Here is a 19,803-nt window from a genome sequence, read left to right as displayed (position 1 = left end):
CAAGGATGGAAACAGCCTGGCCACTGATGTAGGCTATTGGCAAAACACCCAGCTCCTCCGGAGCCCGGAAACCCAGCCCACATTGAAACTGTGTGTAAATCCTCTCCAGAAAAGCAGGAACAAAGGGGACACCAGGAGATGCTTGATCAGAGCCTCCGGTGCTGCCCTCCTCATCTCTGCCAAATGATGCTGGCGTGATCCTAATCCCAACCATGTCCATGTCCCCAGGATGTGGATCTGTCACTTCTGGAACAGGAGAATGGGGGGAGCCTGGTGGCAGAGCTTCTGCAGGGCAAGCTCCTCTCCCCCAGACGTTCACAGCCAGTTAGGCAGACCTGGGGGCACACAGGAAAACTTGGTAGATTTTTTCCCAAACCTTTTAAAAGCTTCCAGCAAAAGCCTCCACTATAAGGCTCTTCAGGAAACAAAGGCATTATGGAGAGATTAGAAACTGGATGGGAGACACAAATGAAGAGCAGAAATAAATATTTGATTTCCATCCTGCCCTGGCTCTCTGCAGGAAGCAATGTCTGCTTCTTACCCATCTGAGGAGGACGAGAGCAAGATGAGACCATTTCTTTTCAGTAAGCTGAGTCTTGCAAGAGCTGCAAACCTGCAACAGGGCTTAAAAGGTAGAGGAGATGACAAATCAATAGCTTTGCTGGCTGCAAGAAGTAATTACAATGACTTACACATATTGCTTGCTTCTAAATTAACCAGGAGCACTCAGGAGTAGCCCCGTGTCTCTCTAAGGGCAGCTGGCTGGAAAACAACATGTTGTGCACAGAAGAGATGAGGAACAACAAAGCCAGCCTTGAGGGAAAGAGGAGGGTAAGGAAGGAAATATTTAACAGTGGCGTGAAGGTTTTGTGCTTGTGGTAGGTATTTCAGCTGGTTGGCTGTGTTGTGTCCAGACATCCAGAATAGGGGGGAAAAGGAGGAGGGCACCCAAGAGCTGGGCAGTGCAGGACAGGGGCACCACTGGGCTGTGGCAGCTCAGCAGGAGCTGGCACAGGAGGAGACAGTGTGGGAGACAGGAGGGTGTGATGGATGCTGCCCACATGCTCTATCTCCCTGCCAAGGGGCTGTAAGCACGCTTCAAGGAGAGGAAAGGAACTGCCATTTCCTTTCCTGATCTGCAGGACTCACTGCTGCAGGCCTTTCTGCTAGTCAGGGGCTTAGGCAGACTCAAATACCATCCAGCCCACACTCCCAAAGGGGTTTGTCTGGCAGTAAAGAAGTCCAAGTCGAACATGGCAATGGGAAACCTTCAGGCCTGATGGTGTTTGAAAACTTTTGTGTTTGGAAAGAAAATGCTGACATTTATGAACCCCTCCAGCCCCTGCCCCTCTTTCCAGAGAGCACCACTGGCCATTCTCAGGGACATGGGCAATCCTGGGACCCCCACTTCAGAGTGGGCTTTGGGGATCTCCTGTGCTCCCCAATACCTGCAGCCTCAGCAGAGTTTGCATGTCACAGCTCCCTGCAGTGTGTCAGCCTCCTGGTGCCCTCAAACGAGGTCAAGCCAGCCAATACTTGTCCCCAGGAGGTGACTTCCAAAGTCCCCGCTACCTGCTCAGCAATGGGGTGCTGCCTAATTGCCTCCTTTCCCCTTCCTGTCCTGCTGGGAGCCTCCCTTGCTCCCTCCCAGAGCCAGGAAGGCTCATTAAGGCTTGTGCAGTGCTCGCACAGGGAATGTGCCACGATTCCGGAGCATCTGCCGCAGGAACAGCCCCCACATGGCTGCTAGTGCTGCAGCAACAGACCTTACTAACAGTAGCTGTCCTTACTAGAGGTAGTAGCTATGAGAACACGTGGGGCACTGTGTTTTCCAGCAGACCAGGGGATCAGGCTGTTCCAAAGTGAGCTGCCCTGTCCTCTGGCACAGAGGCTGCCACCCATTCCTGCACACCAGCATCCCCATCTCTGGCTTCCCTCAGCTCAGCATGCTGGGGGTTCTGATCCCAGCAAAATGTGCCTTCAGCATTCCTACGGGGCCTCCTGAGAGCTGCCCCCAGCCCATCCTGGGGCAGCTGCCCCCAGCCTTGGCCCTCTGTTACTACCCCAGGCAGTGTGGCCAATCCCTGGGCTGTGCTGGCAGGCTGGACAGCAAGCTCCAGACCCCCTGCTTTACCACACAGAGGAGATGGGGCACGGCAGAGCCTGTGCCCACAGGGACAATGGACAAGTCCCCAAACCTGGCCAGAAGCAGGTCAGAAAAGAAAGAAAAGAAGGATGTCCTCCCCCTGATGAAGAGTCAGCCTGCTGTCCGGTTAATGAAGATGACTAGAAGAAAGCAAGAGGCAGTATATTTACTACATATATGTATATTTTGCAGCCAGTGGTTACTTTTCTCTGCTCAGCTAAGGAGTACAACACAGCCTCATGTCAGAAGGCAAATGGTACTTTGTTTCAATGCATTTCACAAAGGAATGGAAGAGTTTCCACCTCTGATTAGTTGCAAATAAGGCATGACCAGCCAGAGCAAAGCAACAATTCCAGCTCTCTACAGACCCACAGGCGTGAATTGAACCCTTGCTCTGCATTTGCTTTCACCTACAGAAGGGTACCTGGTCCACTAGTATTGGAAACTAAAGATCAGGTGATGTGCTGTCTGTGCCATCAGAGCAGCAGCAAAAAGAGCAGTACACGTAACCTTTGCTGGCTCAACAAGGCTCTCACTGGCTTGCAGAGTTATACAGAGGCAGCCTGTGGAAACCCTGCACTTGGGGGTCCAGAAACCAGCTGCTCACATTTTAAGCCACAGTAGGTGAAGGCAGGCCAGCAGAACGCTCTCCTTTCTCAGGAAGCATCTCTGTCTTGCAGCCCCACTGTATCACCCACCACAATCACAAAAACATGGTTTTTCCTATCTTTGGCCTGGTGCAGTTTTTGTTTGGCCATTTTCCTTTAGCTTCTCACCTAGGAGCCACTGATGAATAACCCCCACAAGCAGTCCCCACATTCCCTGAGGGAAACACGCCCAGGGGTCACACTGACCAGAACCAAAGCAGGTTTAATTGAAGCCAGAATCACACAGGCAAGCATGCTCTGCCCTGCACACGCACACAAACACCCCAGCTCACATTCACTTGCTGCTTGGTAGTAAAAGTGGGTGAACTACACAGGGATTAAAGCATTAAAAAAACCAGAGCGAGAATACGGTGCTTGAAAGAGCCGTGTCCCTGGAGAGATTAGAGTAGCTGCCTGGAGATAAAGTAATGATGATGGAAAGATCTTCTTCCTCACAGAGATTCTCTTCCTAATTATCTTGTCTGAAAAGAAAAAAATGATGATCTCCCAGCTTTTATCTGTCTCTTGACAATTTTAGCTCTGTTGCAAGAGGCCCAAAAGAGGAAGGAGAAGGAATTAGCCCAGGAGGCAGGAATGGTAGGAGAACGAGTGACACAAGAGGCAGTGCTTCATTTTTGTCACCACCAGCAGTGACAGAAAAGGAAAATATAAATGATCACTGCAGCTTTGTCTTCCCAAGCCCAAAGGCAGCTTCCCTGCCCCCAGCACTGCTCTGTCAGGCAAAGGACAGCCAGGAGGTCGGATTCACTGCTGAACCTGTGGAAGAGATTAACAAGGTGTTCTGCCAGTGATCACAGAGCAGAGCTTGGTGCTACAGGGAGGGAAGAGGACTCCTGAGCTGGCAGGGGCAGGAGAGTGTCCAGATTGTCCCTCTCCCACTCTTTTCCTTCTCAAACAGCTGGAAAGCAAATTCTTCTCCCAGCAGGCAGCGAGCAGCAAGAACGTTTCAAGCACACACCAGCCACAAGCACCTCATGAAAAATCAGACCCAAGAGCCACTCTGCAAGACAAGGATGGCCACTGATGGAAAACCAGGCATCACACCCAGCAGCTGGGGCTTTGCACAGGAGAAGTCTTTCCCTTGGTATTATCCTGGAGCTTGCTGCTTCTCCATCCCTGTTAATTTCAGACGAATGCAACCCTAGACCTCCCTGAAAACTCTTTAAGCCCTGGTTTAGAGGCAATCGGTGTTTGGCTAGCAGGGTGCAGAGACAACAGAGGTCTTGTAGCAAGCCCAGAGCCAAGAAAAACCTCAAAACAAACAGACATTAAAAGCATAAAGCTATGGAGGGCGGGAGGGAGGCGATTTTCTCCGTGCGGGATGGAGGCTGGTGCTACAGGAGCTGTTTGCAAACTCATGATTCATCCCCACAGCATCACTTTCTCCTTCTTCACACTCCTGTTGACATGCAAACATGAGCTGTTGCCTCTCCCACATAATGAGAACTGTGTCCAGTTCTGGAACTCGCAGCTCAGGAAGGACATTGAGGTGCTGGGGCATGTCCAGAGAAGGGCAAGGGAGCTGGTAAAGGGTCTGGAGCACAAATCCCGTGAGGAGCAGCTGAGGGAGCTGGGGGTGCTCAGCCTGGAGAGGAGGAGGCTCAGGCACCTGATCACTCCCCCGTTCCCTGAAGAAGGCTGTGGCCAAGTGGGGGTCAGCCTCTTCTCCAAGCAACCAGACAGGACAAGAGCACATAGTCACAAGCTGCACCAGGGAGGTTCAGGCTGGACTTTAGCAGCAATTTTTTCACAGAAAGTGATTAGACATGGGAATGGGCTGCCTGGGGAGGTGGTGGAGCCTCCTCCGTCCCTGGCGGTGTTTAAGGAAAGGCTGGGGATGGCACTCAGTGCCATGATGTGGCTGACATGGTGGCGTTCCGTTCCGTCACAGGCCGGACCATGATCTCAGAGGGCTTCCTAACCTGATTCTGTGGTTAAAAACAAAAAACAACAAAACAACCACAATTGCCCCAAATCGCTCCTTGTTCCTATATTTATCCTTGTTTTTTAAAAGAAAAAATACCTAGAACTAGGCCCCAAAGGCGTTTTAAGCCAGAAAAATAAGAAGGTGCCAGACGCCAGCTTGGGGCCGGGGGCACGCACAGCACAGGCACTCCGCGGCCACCCCACTGCCGCCAGCGCCCCAAGGCCCCGCGCGGCGCCCGGCAGGGAGACAGCCAATCAGACGCGCCGAGCGGCGCAGCCCGTCCAATGGACGCTGAGGGGGCGGGACTTCCCGCGCCGGTTGCTATGACAAGCGAGGCTCTTCCTTAGCAACGGCGCTGGGCCGCGGCGGCCGCGCAGGTGAGGCCGCGCCCGCAGCTCCGCGGGCCCGCTCGGGGCCGCTGGCCCAGCTCTGCCTCCGCGGGGACGCGGGCGGCGGGGCCGCTTCGGGCGTGCGGCCCGCTCGGGCCGCGTGCCGCTGCCTCGCACCCTCGGGCTGTGGCCGCGGGCACGCCCCGGGCTGGGGGTGGGTATTGGAGGGGCTCCCGGGGGTGGCGCCGGCCGGGCGGGCGGGGGGTCTGTCCTGCGGAGGTCGGGGTTTGGGTGCCACGGCCCCCGTGTGACGGCTGGTGGTCTGATTCGGTGCTTTAGCCAACAGCTCTGTGTACGTGGCGTACACGATTGGTGTGTTGCCTGGCACCGTGCTTGGTTTCCTTTAATATGAACTCGCCCTTGCTCCCCTGGGTAGGAGAGGAAGATGCTTTGTTGTGGGGGAAAGAACCAGAGGGAGGACGGCGGTGAAAGGCTCTGAATCTCTCGGTCAGTGCTGTGCCTCTGCATTGCCCGGGTGGAGGCAGGCGGGTAATGAGGCCCTGAGACACGTCCAGTTTTCCCATATGGCCCTCCCTAGCTGACACATGCTCGGGGATCTGAGGAGCAAGTGCACAAACGAGACCAAGATGTTCCTGTTAAACATTTCCGTCCAGACGAGTGCGCAGATTCTGTGCCTAAAATACTCCTACCCTTCTCTTGTCATGTGCAGTTTGAAACTACTGCAGATAATAGTGTCCTGGGAAATCCTTCTGGAATTAATCAAGAGTGGTAGCAGCTGATATATTGTTCTCTTGTCCTCTCCTGAAAGCTGTACCTTGGCTCAGCTCTTCCCTCAAGCTCCACTGGTGCTTCTGGGAAGCGCTGTGCTCCTCACTTATGGAAAAAGATACAGTTTAATAATTTGTTTGCATTAATGGTCTATGAGCTGAGACTCTCAGGGGTGTGTGAAGGTGCTGTTGAGGAAATGGCAAGCGGTGAGATAGCATGATGTTCTCGTAACAGTTTCATTTGCCTTGTGTTTTAATTGAAAGCCATCTGTCTCTTGCCCGTGTTTGTTTTTGTTGAAGCAGTGTCCTCTAGGCCAAGAAGCGACTCCTCCTGCTGAAGAGAGGAACACAGAGCCCTGTTCCTCTCAGCTGGCTGTGCCACAGCACTTTGCTGAACTCCTGGTAGCCCCTCTGCCCCTTCCTGGAGTCTCTGTGGAAGGACCATGGAAGAAGCTGAGGAGGAAAAAAAGGACGAGGCTGATTATAAAAGGCTTCACAGTTTTCCTCTGATTAGGGTATGGAGGGAGATGGATTACACATTTACCAGTGTCAGAGATAGGAAAATCTGCCTTCATTCTTGCTGCCCTTCTCCTGCTGCATAGCTACTGTGAGAACATGTAGTGCTGGTCCTGTGGAGAGATCCTGGTTGTCACTGCTGCTTTGTCCCTGTCCTTGATCTCTCCTGGGGAAATCTAATAGCTTCAGTGTTCCTCATGACAGCCAGAGGAAGCCTGGGGCAAAGTGATCCATCAAACAGATTGAGAGCACACTGCCTTCAGAGCCCTCTCTTGTGTTTTGGATACAGCTTGCTTTTTGTCCTGGAGAAGCTGGAGCAAAAGATCTTGCTAGCCAGCAGCAGCAGAAGAAAAGGCTGTGTAATTTAGATTTCTTTGTTACTCATATAGCAATAATTAAGGACTGTGGTGGAAACAGTGTTAGTGTGCTTCCCCTTGTCTTGATTTCCTTCTTTAAGCTGTGCTTACACAGTGCTAGTTTTCATGCAGGTCGAGAAGAATTCTTCATTGGCTGGAGGAATGGTTCACTTATAGTGCAATAAGCCTTTTCAGATTTACTCCATCTAAGCTCCCAGCAGAGCCAGTGCAGCAGTTAGAGCAACTTACTGTTGTTGTGTATGCAGCTCTTATAGAACCAGAACCAGAAGTTAGAGCAACTTACTGCTGTGTGTGTGCAGCTCTGATTGTTGTGCTCAGCTGTGTGTGTGTCTGTCTGATTGCCCTTGGCAGCACTCGGACATGCCGGAGGAGATGCGCGTGGAGACCATGGAGCTGTGCGTCACGGCGTGTGAGAAGCATGCCACCAACAATGAGGTACCAGCCACCTCCCAGAACGGGCTCCCTGCTGATGCCACAGGAGCAGGCATCGGGGTGTAGGGCAGAGCAGAGTCAGGTCATGGCATCCTGTTACTCTCTGCACTGAGCTAGGGTACGAGGAGGCGAAGAGCTTGGCTAGATCTCAGATTCAGTTCCCTTGCTCTGCAAGATCTATAAAAGCACTTTGCAGAGATGGGTAGTGGTGCTGGCTCCCAGACCTTACCTCCTTGCTTGTCTTGACTTCCTGAGACATGCTTCCACTCTGTTCATAAAATGCCCTGTGTCCTGAGGGCTTGGTTCAGAACTGCTTGGGGTCTCTTGTTTTGGGGATGAGTACATGAAAGTCTGTTAAGTATTCCCTCTTGGCTTTAGGACCAACGATCAAGGGAATACATACCTTGCTTCATGGGCAGGGCACCACCTGTCACTGAAAAATTTTCCTCTTGCCTTTTTTAGGATCAAGCAGGGTGTGATCTGGGAGAAGCAAGCCTTTTAAAAGTCAGCCTACTTTCAGTGTTTTGGTAATTAGCTGGAGAAAAAAAATGGACTCCTGTAAAAATAGCTGCAGCTTAGTGACCTGAATCTGCTCTCATGGTCACCGCAACCAGTATAACTCCAGCAGCATCTGAAGCAGAGCTCTTGCTTCAGACTGTGTGAACTACAGAAGTGATGCAGTTCTAGCTGCTGGGCTGGAGGCTGCTGAGACCAGTTCTACCCTTGGGTTTGCCTCTGGGGAGCTCCCAAGTCCTGTGGTGCAGCTGCTATACTTGTTGCCCATGGCTTGAGAAGATTAGGGGGATGTTTGCATAAAACCTCTCTGGTTGCTTTGTCTTACCCTATGCTATCTTCCTTAATATTCTCCAGAGCGCTGCCAAGATGATCAAAGAGACCATGGACAAGAGATTTGGGTCCTCCTGGCATGTGGTGATTGGGGAAGGTTTTGGCTTTGAGATTACACACGAGGTGAAGAACCTGCTGTACATGTTCTTTGGTGGCAGCCTGGCCGTGTGCGTCTGGAAGTGCTCCTGACCCCTGGCCAGGTCCCAGACTTGCTTGAATACAAGAGATTTCGTCCTGCTTTTGACAAGTTTTGTATGATCTGGAGGTGGGGCTTTATTTTTAATACTTAAATGTCAAGATTTCTTTTTTTCATACTGATGTAACAGTTCTGTGGGATACATAAAGTTGGCGCGTGCGTGTGTGCGTGTGTGTATAATCTTGCTAAACTGTCCTGTCCTTGCTTGTGGGATTTCTCATCCGTCTGGCTCTTTCCTTGGTGTTTGAGCTGGAGCAGCAGGGAAGTGAGGAATAGGTAATCTCACAACACACTGCACAGCAGCACTAGCAGGGGAAAGCAAAAGCAAGAAGGTGCCATCTAGCCCTATGTTTTTTTTTTAACTCCCCTTTATTCCACATAGTTTTCCTCTCTCCTCTGCTTTCTCTGCTACCATGCAGTATGGCTCTGACCAGCACCTGTCTTTCCCCTCTCTGGATGCTGCTTGTACATTCTTCCTTTCTTCTGAGATGTCTGTGTAGATCTGACAGCACCAAGGGTCTCCCTTCAGGCTGTCTGTGGAGGTGTGAGCCACAGGGAAGCAGTCCCAGCTTGCCCTTCCCTGCTGTTTTGGGAGGGTACAACAGCTGAGCTGCCGGGCTGTAGGAGGTTGCTATGCAAACTGCCCCCTCCTTTCTCACCCACAGCACACTGAAACAGCATGAAAACACAGGCGGCTGACGATGCCTGGGGAGTGGGTGAGAGCTCTTTTTAAGGCTCAGATGCCTCCCTGTCAGTTCCTGGGGGCGTTGCAAGTGCTGTGTACTTTCAGCATCTTGTTTGGAGGCTGACAGAGAAAGGAGGCTCCATGTGAAATATAACTTGGTCATCAGAAACCTAATGTCTTTCTGGACTTGCATTCTTTTAGCCTGTTTGATTTTTGAAAGCTGTTGGTGTTGGAGGATCAAACGAGCGTAACTATGTTATATGTATGGCGTATTTATAAAACCTGGGGAACTGTGTTTTTACAATAAAAGTTTAGTAAAATGTCTTTGCGTGCGTTTATGTAGGCAAAGTAGTCCAAGAAATGTGGAAATGAGTAAGCCATGGTGTAGCACAGGCAGAGGCCAGTGACAGAGTTCCATCCTGCTGGTTTCCTGTGTGACTCTCATCCTCCCTGTTCAGTTCCTTTTACCAGTGCAAGCCACCATGGTGAGGAGGGTTGCCAGGCCTGTGGTGCTGCTGGCCACATCCCTCTGTCCTGTTTACAGGCAGCTGTCTTAAGTAGCAGCAGCAGCAGCAAGGGAATGTAACTGTGTCTGCTGCCTCAGCTCTGACCTTTGGAGTCTTATATTTGTAGCTTCCTTAATTTTCAGATTTCCTCTCAGAATGTTGCCAGCTGACACCTCTAGTCCATAGTTAAGTCTGAAGAATCTTTCTGCATTATTGCCTGTGGTGGATCAACAAGTACTTTTGTTCTGGTCTTACAATTCCTTTTGTTCTTTTTTCTGAACCTCAAGTGTTATGCTAGAGATGTCCTTTCTCAATTTCCTTGTGTCAGGGAGCCAGGAACCAGAGTAATATGAAGACAACTAAGAATTATTTCAGATTTGGACCATCTATGCTTGGCTGGGCCAGGGTAGGTTGGTACTATGATTCCTGCCCCATGATCAGGATTGCTGTGCTGTGTGGAAGAGCCCAAATCCTCTGAGCTGTCTCATCGTGCAGTTGCTCTGTGTCCCTCCAGCTGGCTGCCTTTATGTGAAGATAGTGCTATTGACAACACTTTCTGCAGCCGGCAGGTGGAAAAGATTATTTCCTCTTCTGCAACTTTCTATCTCTTCTAAACTCAGATCAAGAGGTGAAGTCTTTGAAATGCCCCATGCTGGAGTGGGATGATCCCTTCAGCCATTCCATGGTCACTTTAATTGTGCCTCTTTCACGCTAATGAATAATTAACTGCTCTGTGCATATGCACAGGCACGCTGGTCATGGGCATCTCTGCAGGGTCGTGGTGACCTGCAGATGACCACAGGGAGCTGCTGACATCAGCACACAGTCTCTTGGACTTGCTGCCTGTTTATCTTCTTGGCCACCAGCTGATCAAAGCTGATGTCTCTGTGACCTGCGTTGGCAACAAGGGAAGGGTGAGTGCTCCCCAGCCTTCTCAAAGCCTCAAAGCGTGCAAACAGATTGAGGTGAGCTAGGTGTGAATGTGCAGCAAGTCAGCTCCCACACTGCCATTCTCACCAGGTAAGTGCAAGGTGGCTCACAGGAGAGTGGCAGGCTATTTTTATTCATAACGGTAACAGCTTTCCTACAGGAAGTCACCTTGAGGAAACCCTTGTTAGCTGATTTGCATTCCTGTCATGGGCATTGTACCTGAAAGCACAAGCCTCCGCCTCCCAAAATGTGGCTGTGTGTTAGAGCCCCTGCCCTGAGGAAAGTTTTCAATCAGATCCATTGTCCTGCTTGTTGCACGTTGAACCATGCTTTGCTGGCCCCTGCGCATTAGAAAAAAGACTTTCACCCTCCTTTTGCCATGGAGCTGGAACATCTTTGGGCATACCTGTAATTTTCACAGGAGTAAGGTTTATGGATTAGAGATGGAACCTTGTCCTCTATTTTCCCACAAGAGACCCCTCTGTGGCTGATGAACCTGCTGGATCCAGTCCAAAGAAGGCCACGAAGATGATCAGAGGGCTGAAGCACCTTTGTGATGAAGACAGGCTGAGAGGGTTGGAGTTGTTCAGCCTGGAGAAGAGAAGGCTCTGGAGAGACCTTATACCAGTACCTAAAGGATGTCAACAGGAAAGCTGGAGAGGGACTTTTTGGCACGGCTGTTGTGATAGGACAAAGGTTAGAAGTTTTAAACTAAAAGAGCTTTCTTCGAGATTGGATACAGGGAAGGGAAGACATCTTTTAGAATGAGGGTGGTGAAACGCTGGGACAGGTTGCCTAGGGAGGTGGTGGGTGCCCCACCCCTGGAAGCATTCAGGGATAGGTTGGATGAGGCTCTGAGCAATTCAATCTAGTTCAAGGTGTCCCTGGTCGTTGCAAGGACTTTGGACTGGGTGACCCCTAAAGGTCCCTTCCAACCCAAACTATGATTCTATGAGGCTTTGGAGCCTCTAAGGCCTCTCTACTTTTTACTATAAAACTGCTCTCAGTTGCTGGAGGATTTTTCCTTATGGATTTTCAGTGGAAAGCTGGGAAAGTTGGCAACAGTTTTCTTGCTATTGTTTCCCTCTCATTTCTTGCCCCCCTGCATATTGCTGCCATTTCCCGTCAAAGCATCAGGCTGAGTCAGATGTAGAAAATGAGATGAAAAACGCAGGGTGATGGATGGGTGGCAGCCAAAATGACTCTTTCTATCCACCCGTCCCCTAAAGCTGTGATAGTGGCTCAGAGGCTGTGCCTCATGACTTCATCCCTCCCTGCTGAGGGGAGATGGGAACATCATTATCAGCTGCTGATGAGTCCTGATTTGGAGCCAGCAATGAAAATGTCCTCGGATGTAGGGCTCCTCCTCCGCCCCAAGGGTGACTTGAACCTGCTGGGAAGATGGAGGAAGAGCTGGAGGGGGGAGATGAGAAGAAAGAGGTGCAAATTCAGCCCTGTCTCTATGATGATGTCATGGCAACAAGTCAGGTGATCAGGGCAGACTTTGAAGGTCTCCAGCTCTTCTCTGTTGCTGCAGGCTCACGTCTGACTCGCTGAAAAATCTTTTGGTTAATATTTAATGCCAGCATTCAAGTGCTAAGGGTGGCAAATGCCTCACCTAAGCCCCCTGCCTTTGCTTTGCAGTGGGATGTTAAATCAGGGTGAGGAGGTAGGATTGCAAGTTTCATTATCTGGGAATGGGACTAACAGTCATTAGGGTGGCTTCAGCCCATAGGGTCCCTATGCTCATCTGACTCCAGGACATGAGAAGGACGTTTCTATCCCCTCCAGCCCAATCTGGAGCTGGTTTGGGGCACTGGAATGAGGAGGTCTCCCTCTCTTTAGGGCTGGCTCTAGATTACTGAAACCTGTGGCCCTGCTCCGGGAGCCGAGCCCAGCTCCTTTGATGCGATCAGTTAGTACAGGGAGTTGGTGTTTTGGTTGGTTGGTTGGTTGCTGTTTTTCTGAGCCGTGACCTAATGATCCCCTGTTCCAGCTACAGCCCCTCCTAGGGGCCTTCTGTCTGAAACGTGTGTCCGGACTGAATTCAGCAAACTTCCCGGAGCAAGACGCTGTGTTCCTCCACGCATGGAAGCCATCTGCTCCGCTCCACCAGCTCCTTCTGCGGGGCTTCGAGCTCGCCAGCCGGGCTGGGAAGATCTCCTCCTCCTCGCTTGCCCCGGCTCTCCTCGGCCATCTTGCCAGCAGAAGGCTGGGGAACGCGGGGCCGGCTGAATCTGGGGCGGCGATGGTGTCAGCCGGAGGCGGTTTCCAGGCAACTGTCGCGCCGTGGGACACGCGAGCCAGGAACACCGGGGACAGCGCGTTCCCAGCGCGCCGCCTGGGAGGGGACGGCACAGCGCCGTGCGGAGAGGGCAGCGCAGGCATGGCAGCAGAGGAGGGGGTCTCCAGAATAGCCCACTGATCATCGTACCCTCCCTGGCTGAGAGTGAGCATTTCCAAGCTGGCTGCCGGTGCATCTCGCGACAAGGAAGAACTACATGATGTACGGGATTTCACGTGCCTTCTGCATCCTTTGGAAGAGCAAAGAGAAAATAAACATTGTGCCAGACTGTAGCACAGCCCCCAGACTTATTGCAGGTGGTCCTGCGCTTGTCTGTCCCTTATCAAAGTCATGAACCATTTTTGTGCACGCATCCCAGCTCTGTGTCCCTGGGTGTCTCTGCAAAAGTGAATTTCTTGTAAAAAGAAATGCTCTTCCCTTTCACAAGCTGCCAGATCACCCCAGCATTTGGTGGGTCCCACTGCCCCTCTGTGCCAATGCACAAGGCAGTATCCCCACTCCTGCTTGCCTGCCTCCCCTACCTGCTTTAGGGGCCCTGGGAACATCCTTGCCCCTGAAACTCACCTGGCAGCCCTTCCTTACACTGTCAGCCCAGCATTTCCCCTTGCAGCAATGTCGATTCTTACATCCCCTTCATTTTATCCAGTTTGAGTGATTTTTGAAAGGGGGCTTGCGTACAACTGATTTTCAATGGATGAGGGAGGGTGATAAAATTGATATGGCCAAGCAATGGGAAAAATTTCTGGATTCTGAGAGTGCAGCTGTGATGAACATGGGGAATGGGACTACATAGTGCTTGGCAGGGTGTGTGCTGCAGAGGGGCAGAACCATTTTAATGCCCTGTATTCAAAGAAATGTTCTGCAGCCCTGTGCAGGTGACAGCGCAGAAAGACAGGACAGTGAGGAGTCATCTGCAGCCATTGCTGTCCCTGAGCCAGCACTGCAGCTATTGATTTGGAACTTGCCCCGTTCACTCTAACCTTGGCAATGCCAGCTTGACCCTTATCAGTGCTGATAAACCCTGCTACAACCTCCTGTCCCATCCTGGTGGTGTCACACTGTGAGGTGCTGTGGTGACAGATCTTTCCTGCCACTCTGCCCGTGCACCAGTTGGTCTTTTGCTGGGATGCTCTGAATCCAGGAAACCTCTCTCCTATTTTTGCACAGAGGCTGCAGCCACACCAACATTTTTAACCCTGTGTTCGTGCCCATCCCTTGCTGAGTGTTTTGTGTGAGGAAGGATGCGGTGGCGGCTGCAAATGTTTCTCCAGAGGAAACTTAAAATCAGCTTTCTCTTTCTTCTGTTCTTGGCCCTTCTTGTGCACCTGGTGGTGGATTTTGCTCTCCCCACAACCCACAGGTCCTGTGGCTGCAATACTAAAGCATCAAAAGCTGTGGATGTCCCGTCAGGCAGCCCCATGCTGGCTGGCCTCAAAAAGCTGAGCCTGCGGATCCTTCAGGATTTCAGTGGAAGCAACGGCTCCTTGGAGAAGAGTTCCCAGCCAGAGAGAGTGGGGCTGCATGAAAGGGTTGGAGAGCCAGGGGTCCAAGAGCAGTATGAAGAGGTGAATGCAGGGTGGATCAAGGGATCAAAGCTGGCAGAACTCTTCAAGCATCCTCTTTACAACATCCCAGTCCCAGAGGTGACAGAGAAAGACAAGCTGTTTGTCGTCAACCCCATGGAGAAGTTCAGCCTGCGCAGCAGTGGGAGTGATGAATGGTGAGGAGCAAGCTCAGCCCTAGCTTGCATTTGGGGGATATGTGGGTTTCAGGGAACAAGCAGCAGGGACCAAACGTAGTTCCCTTCTGTAGATCAGCATCCTACCCTAGAGGGGCCCCCATTACTGAGCATGCTCTTCTCGTATCTCACATCCTGTCCTAGCCCTGAATTTTTGGGCTGCTACCCATAAGCTTGTAGCATGCAGCAAAGCTGAAGGAGACTCTTGAATTATTCATTGTATTACGGATATCTATTAGGTGATCTCCTCAGCTCCTTCCCTTCCCCAATGCAGACTAGCCCTTAGTATCTCTCTCTGTACACGAGGAAGTCCCCACTCCAGATTTCTAACCACTTTTATCCCCCTCTCTCGGGACGTTGGAGATGCAAAGCTTGCAATTAGGTTACCTCTAACCATGAGACCATTCCTGTCCTGCATTTTGCAGGATATGGCCTGACCTTGTTAGGCTCGGCTGTATGGTGAGCTCACTGCTGACAGCTGTCTATTTTTATCTTTGGACTACTAACCTCTAATTAGAAGGGAAGATATTAAAAGCTTTAGCATTGTGACACATAGCAGCTTCCTTACAGAAAGCACACCTTCCAAAAGTGGTGCCTGCTAGAATTGGGAGAGAATAAAAGCTGGCTTAAGAGCTGGTTTCCACAAATGGGCACTTGCCTTATCTCTGAGGACCACCTTGGTTCTGGTTTGATGAAATCAATGCACAGTCTGTGTTTCCCTAGAGAGAAACATGGATTTGGGTGTTATAGATGCCTTGGGCTAACTGTCCCATTGCAGTTCCAGTGTGTGCTAGCACAGAGGTGGGGCAGACACCCCCAGGGGCTCCCTTGAATGCCAGCAAACTGCAAATTTCCAGGATGCATAGAGGCAGGGATAGTGCTAACCCAAGCACTAGTGTTATCCCCCTGAGGAAACCCACTCAAGGGGAATGGGCTGTTGAGGATGGGAGCTCAGGTCAGTGCTGGGGATGGCTGGGAAGTCCATGCTTCTCCACCATTGTTCAGTGTACACACATGTGTCCCCAGGAAGCACATGAAGGAATGTAGCAGACTGTACTCCTGGGAGCCAATCCCTTAGGGAAAAACAATGAGATAATCTGTTCCAGCAGGGAAATAAATGCATGGATGAGAGAAAGAGGATCAACCCAGGGATTTTCCATGGGGGATGGAGGGAAGACACTTTGTCCAATCCACCCAAAGTTGGTGGGTCTTCCAGGCCACCAACTTTGGGTGGGATCTACCAGGTGCCAAGAGCCCCATGGAGGCCCTATTGGGCAGGGAGTTCTGCCTCCATGAAACCTGGAACCAATCCAGGGCTGGCTCTGGCCTTTCTCCCCACCTCACCCTCCATGCACTGGCTCCCAGGAAGGGCCTGGGGACACGGGAGCCATCCTGTCCCAACTAAAAGCTGTCATTGTTGTTGGGGTGGTGGTGGCTGTCGGGCTGCAGGGTCAGCAGCAGTAAAGCCGAGGCGCTCCTCCCGACAGGGAAGACAGCCTATGACACCTACCCCACGTGGCTCAAATTCCACATCGGCATCAACCGCTACGAGCTGTACCCCCGCCGGGACCCCTTGCTGCCCACGCTGCTCCGGGATCTGGCCACGCAGAGGATCGTCAGCTCGGGTACCACCTCCCTGCCCCACCCCTGCCCACAACCTGCCCCGCTGCCCGCTGCCCGCCTCCCTCATCCCCATGTGCCTCCTTTCAGTGCAGAAGTCCGGCGGGACCCAGCTCAAGCTCATCATGACGTTCCCAAACTATGGGCAGGCCCTCTTCAAGCCCATGAAGTGAGTAGAGTCTGGGACAACCCTATACCTCACCCACACGGTCCTGTTAGGTCGCAAGAAGTGGCCAGAGGGGACCATGGAGGGAGAAATGGAGAAATGCTTCATGTGCTGCCTCGCTTCAGCGCCTCCATCCCAAAACTGACGCGAGCAGAGTGGTCCCGTTTCCCTTGCCTTCCCTGGCGGTGCTTGCTGCAAACTGGATGCAGCTTGTGATGGGGTAGTGACCTCCAGTGGTGGAAAGAAGAAGGTGGTCCATGAGGACCATCCAGGAGCCTCCAGTCCGTGAGGGCTTCCCCATCCCTTGAGTAGTGAGCCTAGACTGGGGGCTTGGCGCCACCCACCCATCAGGAAGTGACTGGAGGAGACTGGGTTTGGCTGTGTCTCCAGTGTCACAAGGGAACACAAGATGGTTTGGAACTAATCCCATGCTTGGAGTGACCCAGCCCATGATGATCGCCCCCACTGTCCCCTCTCTCTCCAGGCAGACCCGGGACCAGGAGACCCCCATTGATTTCTTCTACTTCTCAGACTTTGAGCGGCACAATGCAGAGATTGCAGCCTTCCACCTGGACAGGTGAGCATAGGCTTTGCATCCAAGCCTGCCCTCCCACACTGGCAGTGCACCAGAGAAACTCCTCCTTCATCCCACCTCTCGCTCCTCTGTTGTGAGGGATACCTGTGTCTCCTGTCAGTTTTAATAACTCGCTGTTATAAAACCAGCTGAGGTCAGTAAGAAATAGTTCCAAGTTCTGTGTTTCAGGATCCTGGATTTCCGGCGAATCCCCCCAGTTTCTGGTCGTTTGGTCAACATAACAAAGGAAATTCGGGATATCACCACAGACAAGAAACTGGCCAAGACTTTCTTCATCTCCCCAGGTGAGCTTTCATGCTCTCATCCTCCCCTGTGGCCACCTGGATGGAGCTCACCCGGTGCTGACTGCTGCTGCCCTGGCTCCCCCTGCACTCAGACAAACTATCCTACTGGGGACTGTTCCAGCTCCCACGGGTGCCCTGCCACAGGCCTTTGTTCCTCACAGCCTCCCTTGCCATTGCTTTGCTGGTGGCACATGGCCAGAGTGCATGGAGTGTCCTTCCCTGGCTGTTTGCTGGACCACTCTGCCTGGGGGTGCCTTCCTTCTCTTTGTCAACCTTTGTTTTGTCCCCTGGCCAGCGGGAAATGTCTGTTTCTATGGGGAGTGCTCCTACTACTGCTCCACGGAGCACGCCCTGTGTGGCAAACCGGACCAGCTGGAGGGCTCCATGGCTGCCCTGCTCCCCGACAAGACCCTGGCCAAGCGCCGCTCCTGGCGCAGCCCCTGGCGCCGCTCCTACCACAAGAGCAAGAAGGCTGAGTGAGAAGGGGCATGGGGGGTGTGGGGACATGGGCCAGCAGAGCCATGGGGTGGGAGGGGGCTTCTCCACAGCTGCTCTCATGGCCCCATTGCCCTCCCTGGCCTCTGCCACCAGGTGGGAGCTGAACCCCAACTACTGCGCTCAGGTGCGAGAGACGCCGCCCTACGACAGGGGCCATCGCCTCCTTGACCTTATCGACATGGCAATCCTCGATTTCCTCATGGGTGAGCCCCTCTGTGCCTCTGCTGAGGGCTCTGGAGGTCCCTCAGGACCTAGAGGCCCAAATGGCTCCGTGTCCTGTGGTACTGTGCCCTGAAAGATTTGTTGGCCAAACTGTTGTTCAGGCCACAGTGAGCCGCAGTCTTACAATGAGAGCACAGGGCTGTGCCACTAGGGCATTTCCCAGGCAGAAGCTGAAAGTCAAGAGATTCCAGGGAGATCCCAGCTGAATACCCTGGACATGAGAAGCACCTTCCAGCACGCTCTCACATGCAGCCCCTCCAGAGCCAGAGGTGGAGATGATGCTGCCCAGGGCTCTTGCTGCCTCTCCTGTCCCTGGGCCACTTCTTCCTCCCTGCGCTGTCCCCTCACCAGCATCTGACTGGGAGAGTTTCCCATCTCCTCATTCCTGACCACGCAACCATGCCTTTGCCATTACTTCTGCTCCATTTGCCACTGTTGTCCCTCTGTGGGGCTGCTGGGATGAGAAGGGGAGGCCGTGGGCTCTCTGCTCAGCTCCCCTGTATGGCCATGGCCCCCAGATAGACAAGTTAGAGGTGCCTCCAACCCTTTTCCCTGGGCTCTGGATTTCAGTCTCACACCAGAAGAGTGCTCTGTGTCTTTGCTCCCATCTTCCAGCCCACAACTTGATGCCAAATTTGTTGGCCCACCACAGGCAACATGGACCGGCACCACTATGAGACCTTTGAGAAATTTGGGAATGACACCTTCCTGCTCCACCTGGACAATGGTCGCGGGTAAAGCTGGGGAGCAGGGGGCAGCAATCACAGCAAAGGGGTGGGGCAGACCTCCAGTCTTGCCAAAATGCCACCCTGACACATCCTTATGGGCTTCTCCCCACCCCCAGCTTCGGCACACACTCCCGCGATGAACCGTCCATCCTGGCCCCTCTCCAGCAATGCTGCAGGTAAGGGGCTGCCCCCACCCCGGATCTGCTGCTGGGGAGAGGCTCCTCCTATTGAGAGCTCCCCCTCCTCATCTCTGGCAGCATCAAGAAGTCGACTTACCTGCGGCTGCAGCTGCTGGCCACCCAGCCCTACCGCCTGAGTGACGTGCTGCGGGAGGCGCTGGCCGCAGACCCGCTGGCCCCCGTCCTGGCCGAGCCCCACCTGCAGGCGCTGGACCGGCGCCTGGGGAAGGTGCTGGTGGCCGTGGGACACTGCCTGGCCAGGGCAGCCCACCAGGAAAAGGTGCTGGTGGATGATGTGGGGTCGTGGGTGTGACGGAGGCTGGGTACCCTGCTGGATTGGGCTGTTGTGGTGTGCTGCCCAGGGTGATGTGGGGATCGATGCGCAGCTCTGATTCTGTGCAGCCTCAGCTTTTGGTGGTGCTGGAGCTGGTGGAGTGATGAACCAGGAAAGCAGGTTGTAAGGATAGGTGGGACAGGGAGGGAATTTAAATAAAAAGGTTGGCCTAGTGGAGAAGACACGAGCTGTGATCTTCCCCACCAAGGCTGCTTTCCCAGCCCTGGCCTGTTCTTGCATGCCTGGACGTGTCACTTCAGCCCTCCAAAGCCTTTTAGGAAAGGGTAGGAATTTTTCCTGCCTTTCCCCAGCAAGAACCGCCAAACTGGAACAGCTGGCCCCACCCCTTCTGCCCCACCCCCAGCATGTTTGGTGACCCCCAAAAAGAGAGCTGACACTCCCCGCTGCTGCTGTGGGGAAAATGAGGCAGAAGCTCCCAGCTACACACCACTTATCTTTGCCCCAGTCTTCCCACACCCACTCAAAAACTCCCATGGCTCTGACATCACCACCTCCTCCACAAGACCAGGGATGCAGCAAGGACAAACCCCACTCCCCTGAGAGCATCTTCCCAAATCCCCCAGGAACTGCCACTGACTCCCTTCACACCCAAAAAAATGGCTCCTGAGGAGGGGATGGATTGACCTGGGGCTGTGCACCCTACTTAGTGCCTGGTGGCTCAGCACCCAGCTTATCCCCTGAGCCTCCCATGGGGTTAATCCACGCCGGGTTACGTCAGCTGCAGCAGGTGCCATTGTGACAGCCACTGCCAGCATACCCAGGTTGGG

At 52.9% G+C, this 19,803-nt stretch overlaps 2 protein-coding genes across 4 annotated transcripts; both read left to right on the top strand.

The window, feature by feature from the left end:
• The first annotated feature begins 5,057 nt into the window (after window positions 1–5,057).
• On the top strand, window positions 5,058–9,234 carry DNAL4 (dynein axonemal light chain 4). 3 transcript variants are annotated; one of them, XM_030959993.1, is made up of 4 exons: window positions 5,058–5,118; window positions 6,159–6,373; window positions 7,103–7,186; window positions 8,054–9,234. In XM_030959993.1, exons 2-4 carry the CDS (start codon window positions 6,302–6,304, stop codon window positions 8,216–8,218), a joined length of 321 nt encoding a protein of 106 aa, XP_030815853.1. In that variant the 5' UTR covers window positions 5,058–5,118; window positions 6,159–6,301; the 3' UTR covers window positions 8,219–9,234. The 3 variants fall into 3 exon arrangements, with proteins under 3 accessions (XP_030815853.1, XP_030815852.1, XP_030815854.1); XM_030959992.1 differs by having other exon boundaries at window positions 5,066–5,118; window positions 6,162–6,373; XM_030959994.1 differs by having other exon boundaries at window positions 5,087–5,284; window positions 6,162–6,373.
• A 4,658-nt stretch (window positions 9,235–13,892) lies between these two features.
• LOC115910325 (extracellular serine/threonine protein kinase FAM20C-like) lies at window positions 13,893–19,035 on the top strand. The gene is made up of 10 exons (XM_030960380.1): window positions 13,893–14,371; window positions 15,839–16,014; window positions 16,100–16,178; window positions 16,660–16,752; window positions 16,939–17,054; window positions 17,350–17,530; window positions 17,646–17,755; window positions 18,427–18,508; window positions 18,619–18,678; window positions 18,760–19,035. Exons 1-10 carry the CDS (start codon window positions 13,893–13,895, stop codon window positions 18,992–18,994), a joined length of 1,611 nt encoding a protein of 536 aa, XP_030816240.1. The 3' UTR covers window positions 18,995–19,035.
• The last annotated feature ends 768 nt before the right edge of the window (window positions 19,036–19,803 follow it).

Source organism: Camarhynchus parvulus, chromosome 1A (genome assembly GCF_901933205.1).
Source record: "Camarhynchus parvulus chromosome 1A, STF_HiC, whole genome shotgun sequence".
In the NCBI taxonomy this organism is placed as follows: Eukaryota; Metazoa; Chordata; class Aves; order Passeriformes; family Thraupidae; genus Camarhynchus; species Camarhynchus parvulus.
This window is presented reverse-complemented; position numbering and strand designations above follow the sequence as displayed.

Excerpts from the sequence above, each read along its gene's own strand:
- DNAL4 (XM_030959993.1), top strand. The coding sequence starts at position 6,302 with ATGGAAGAAGCTGAGGAGGAAAAAAAGGACGAGGCTGATTATAAAAGG. Across the intron at positions 6,374-7,102 it reads ACAGTTTTCCTCTGATTAGG|CACTCGGACATGCCGGAGGA; the intron begins GTATGGAGGGAG and ends TGCCCTTGGCAG. Across the intron at positions 7,187-8,053 it reads AGCATGCCACCAACAATGAG|AGCGCTGCCAAGATGATCAA; the intron begins GTACCAGCCACC and ends AATATTCTCCAG.
- LOC115910325 (XM_030960380.1), top strand. The coding sequence starts at position 13,893 with ATGCGGTGGCGGCTGCAAATGTTTCTCCAGAGGAAACTTAAAATCAGC. Across the intron at positions 14,372-15,838 it reads AGCAGTGGGAGTGATGAATG|GGTCAGCAGCAGTAAAGCCG; the intron begins GTGAGGAGCAAG and ends GTCGGGCTGCAG. Across the intron at positions 17,531-17,645 it reads CACAAGAGCAAGAAGGCTGA|GTGGGAGCTGAACCCCAACT; the intron begins GTGAGAAGGGGC and ends CTCTGCCACCAG.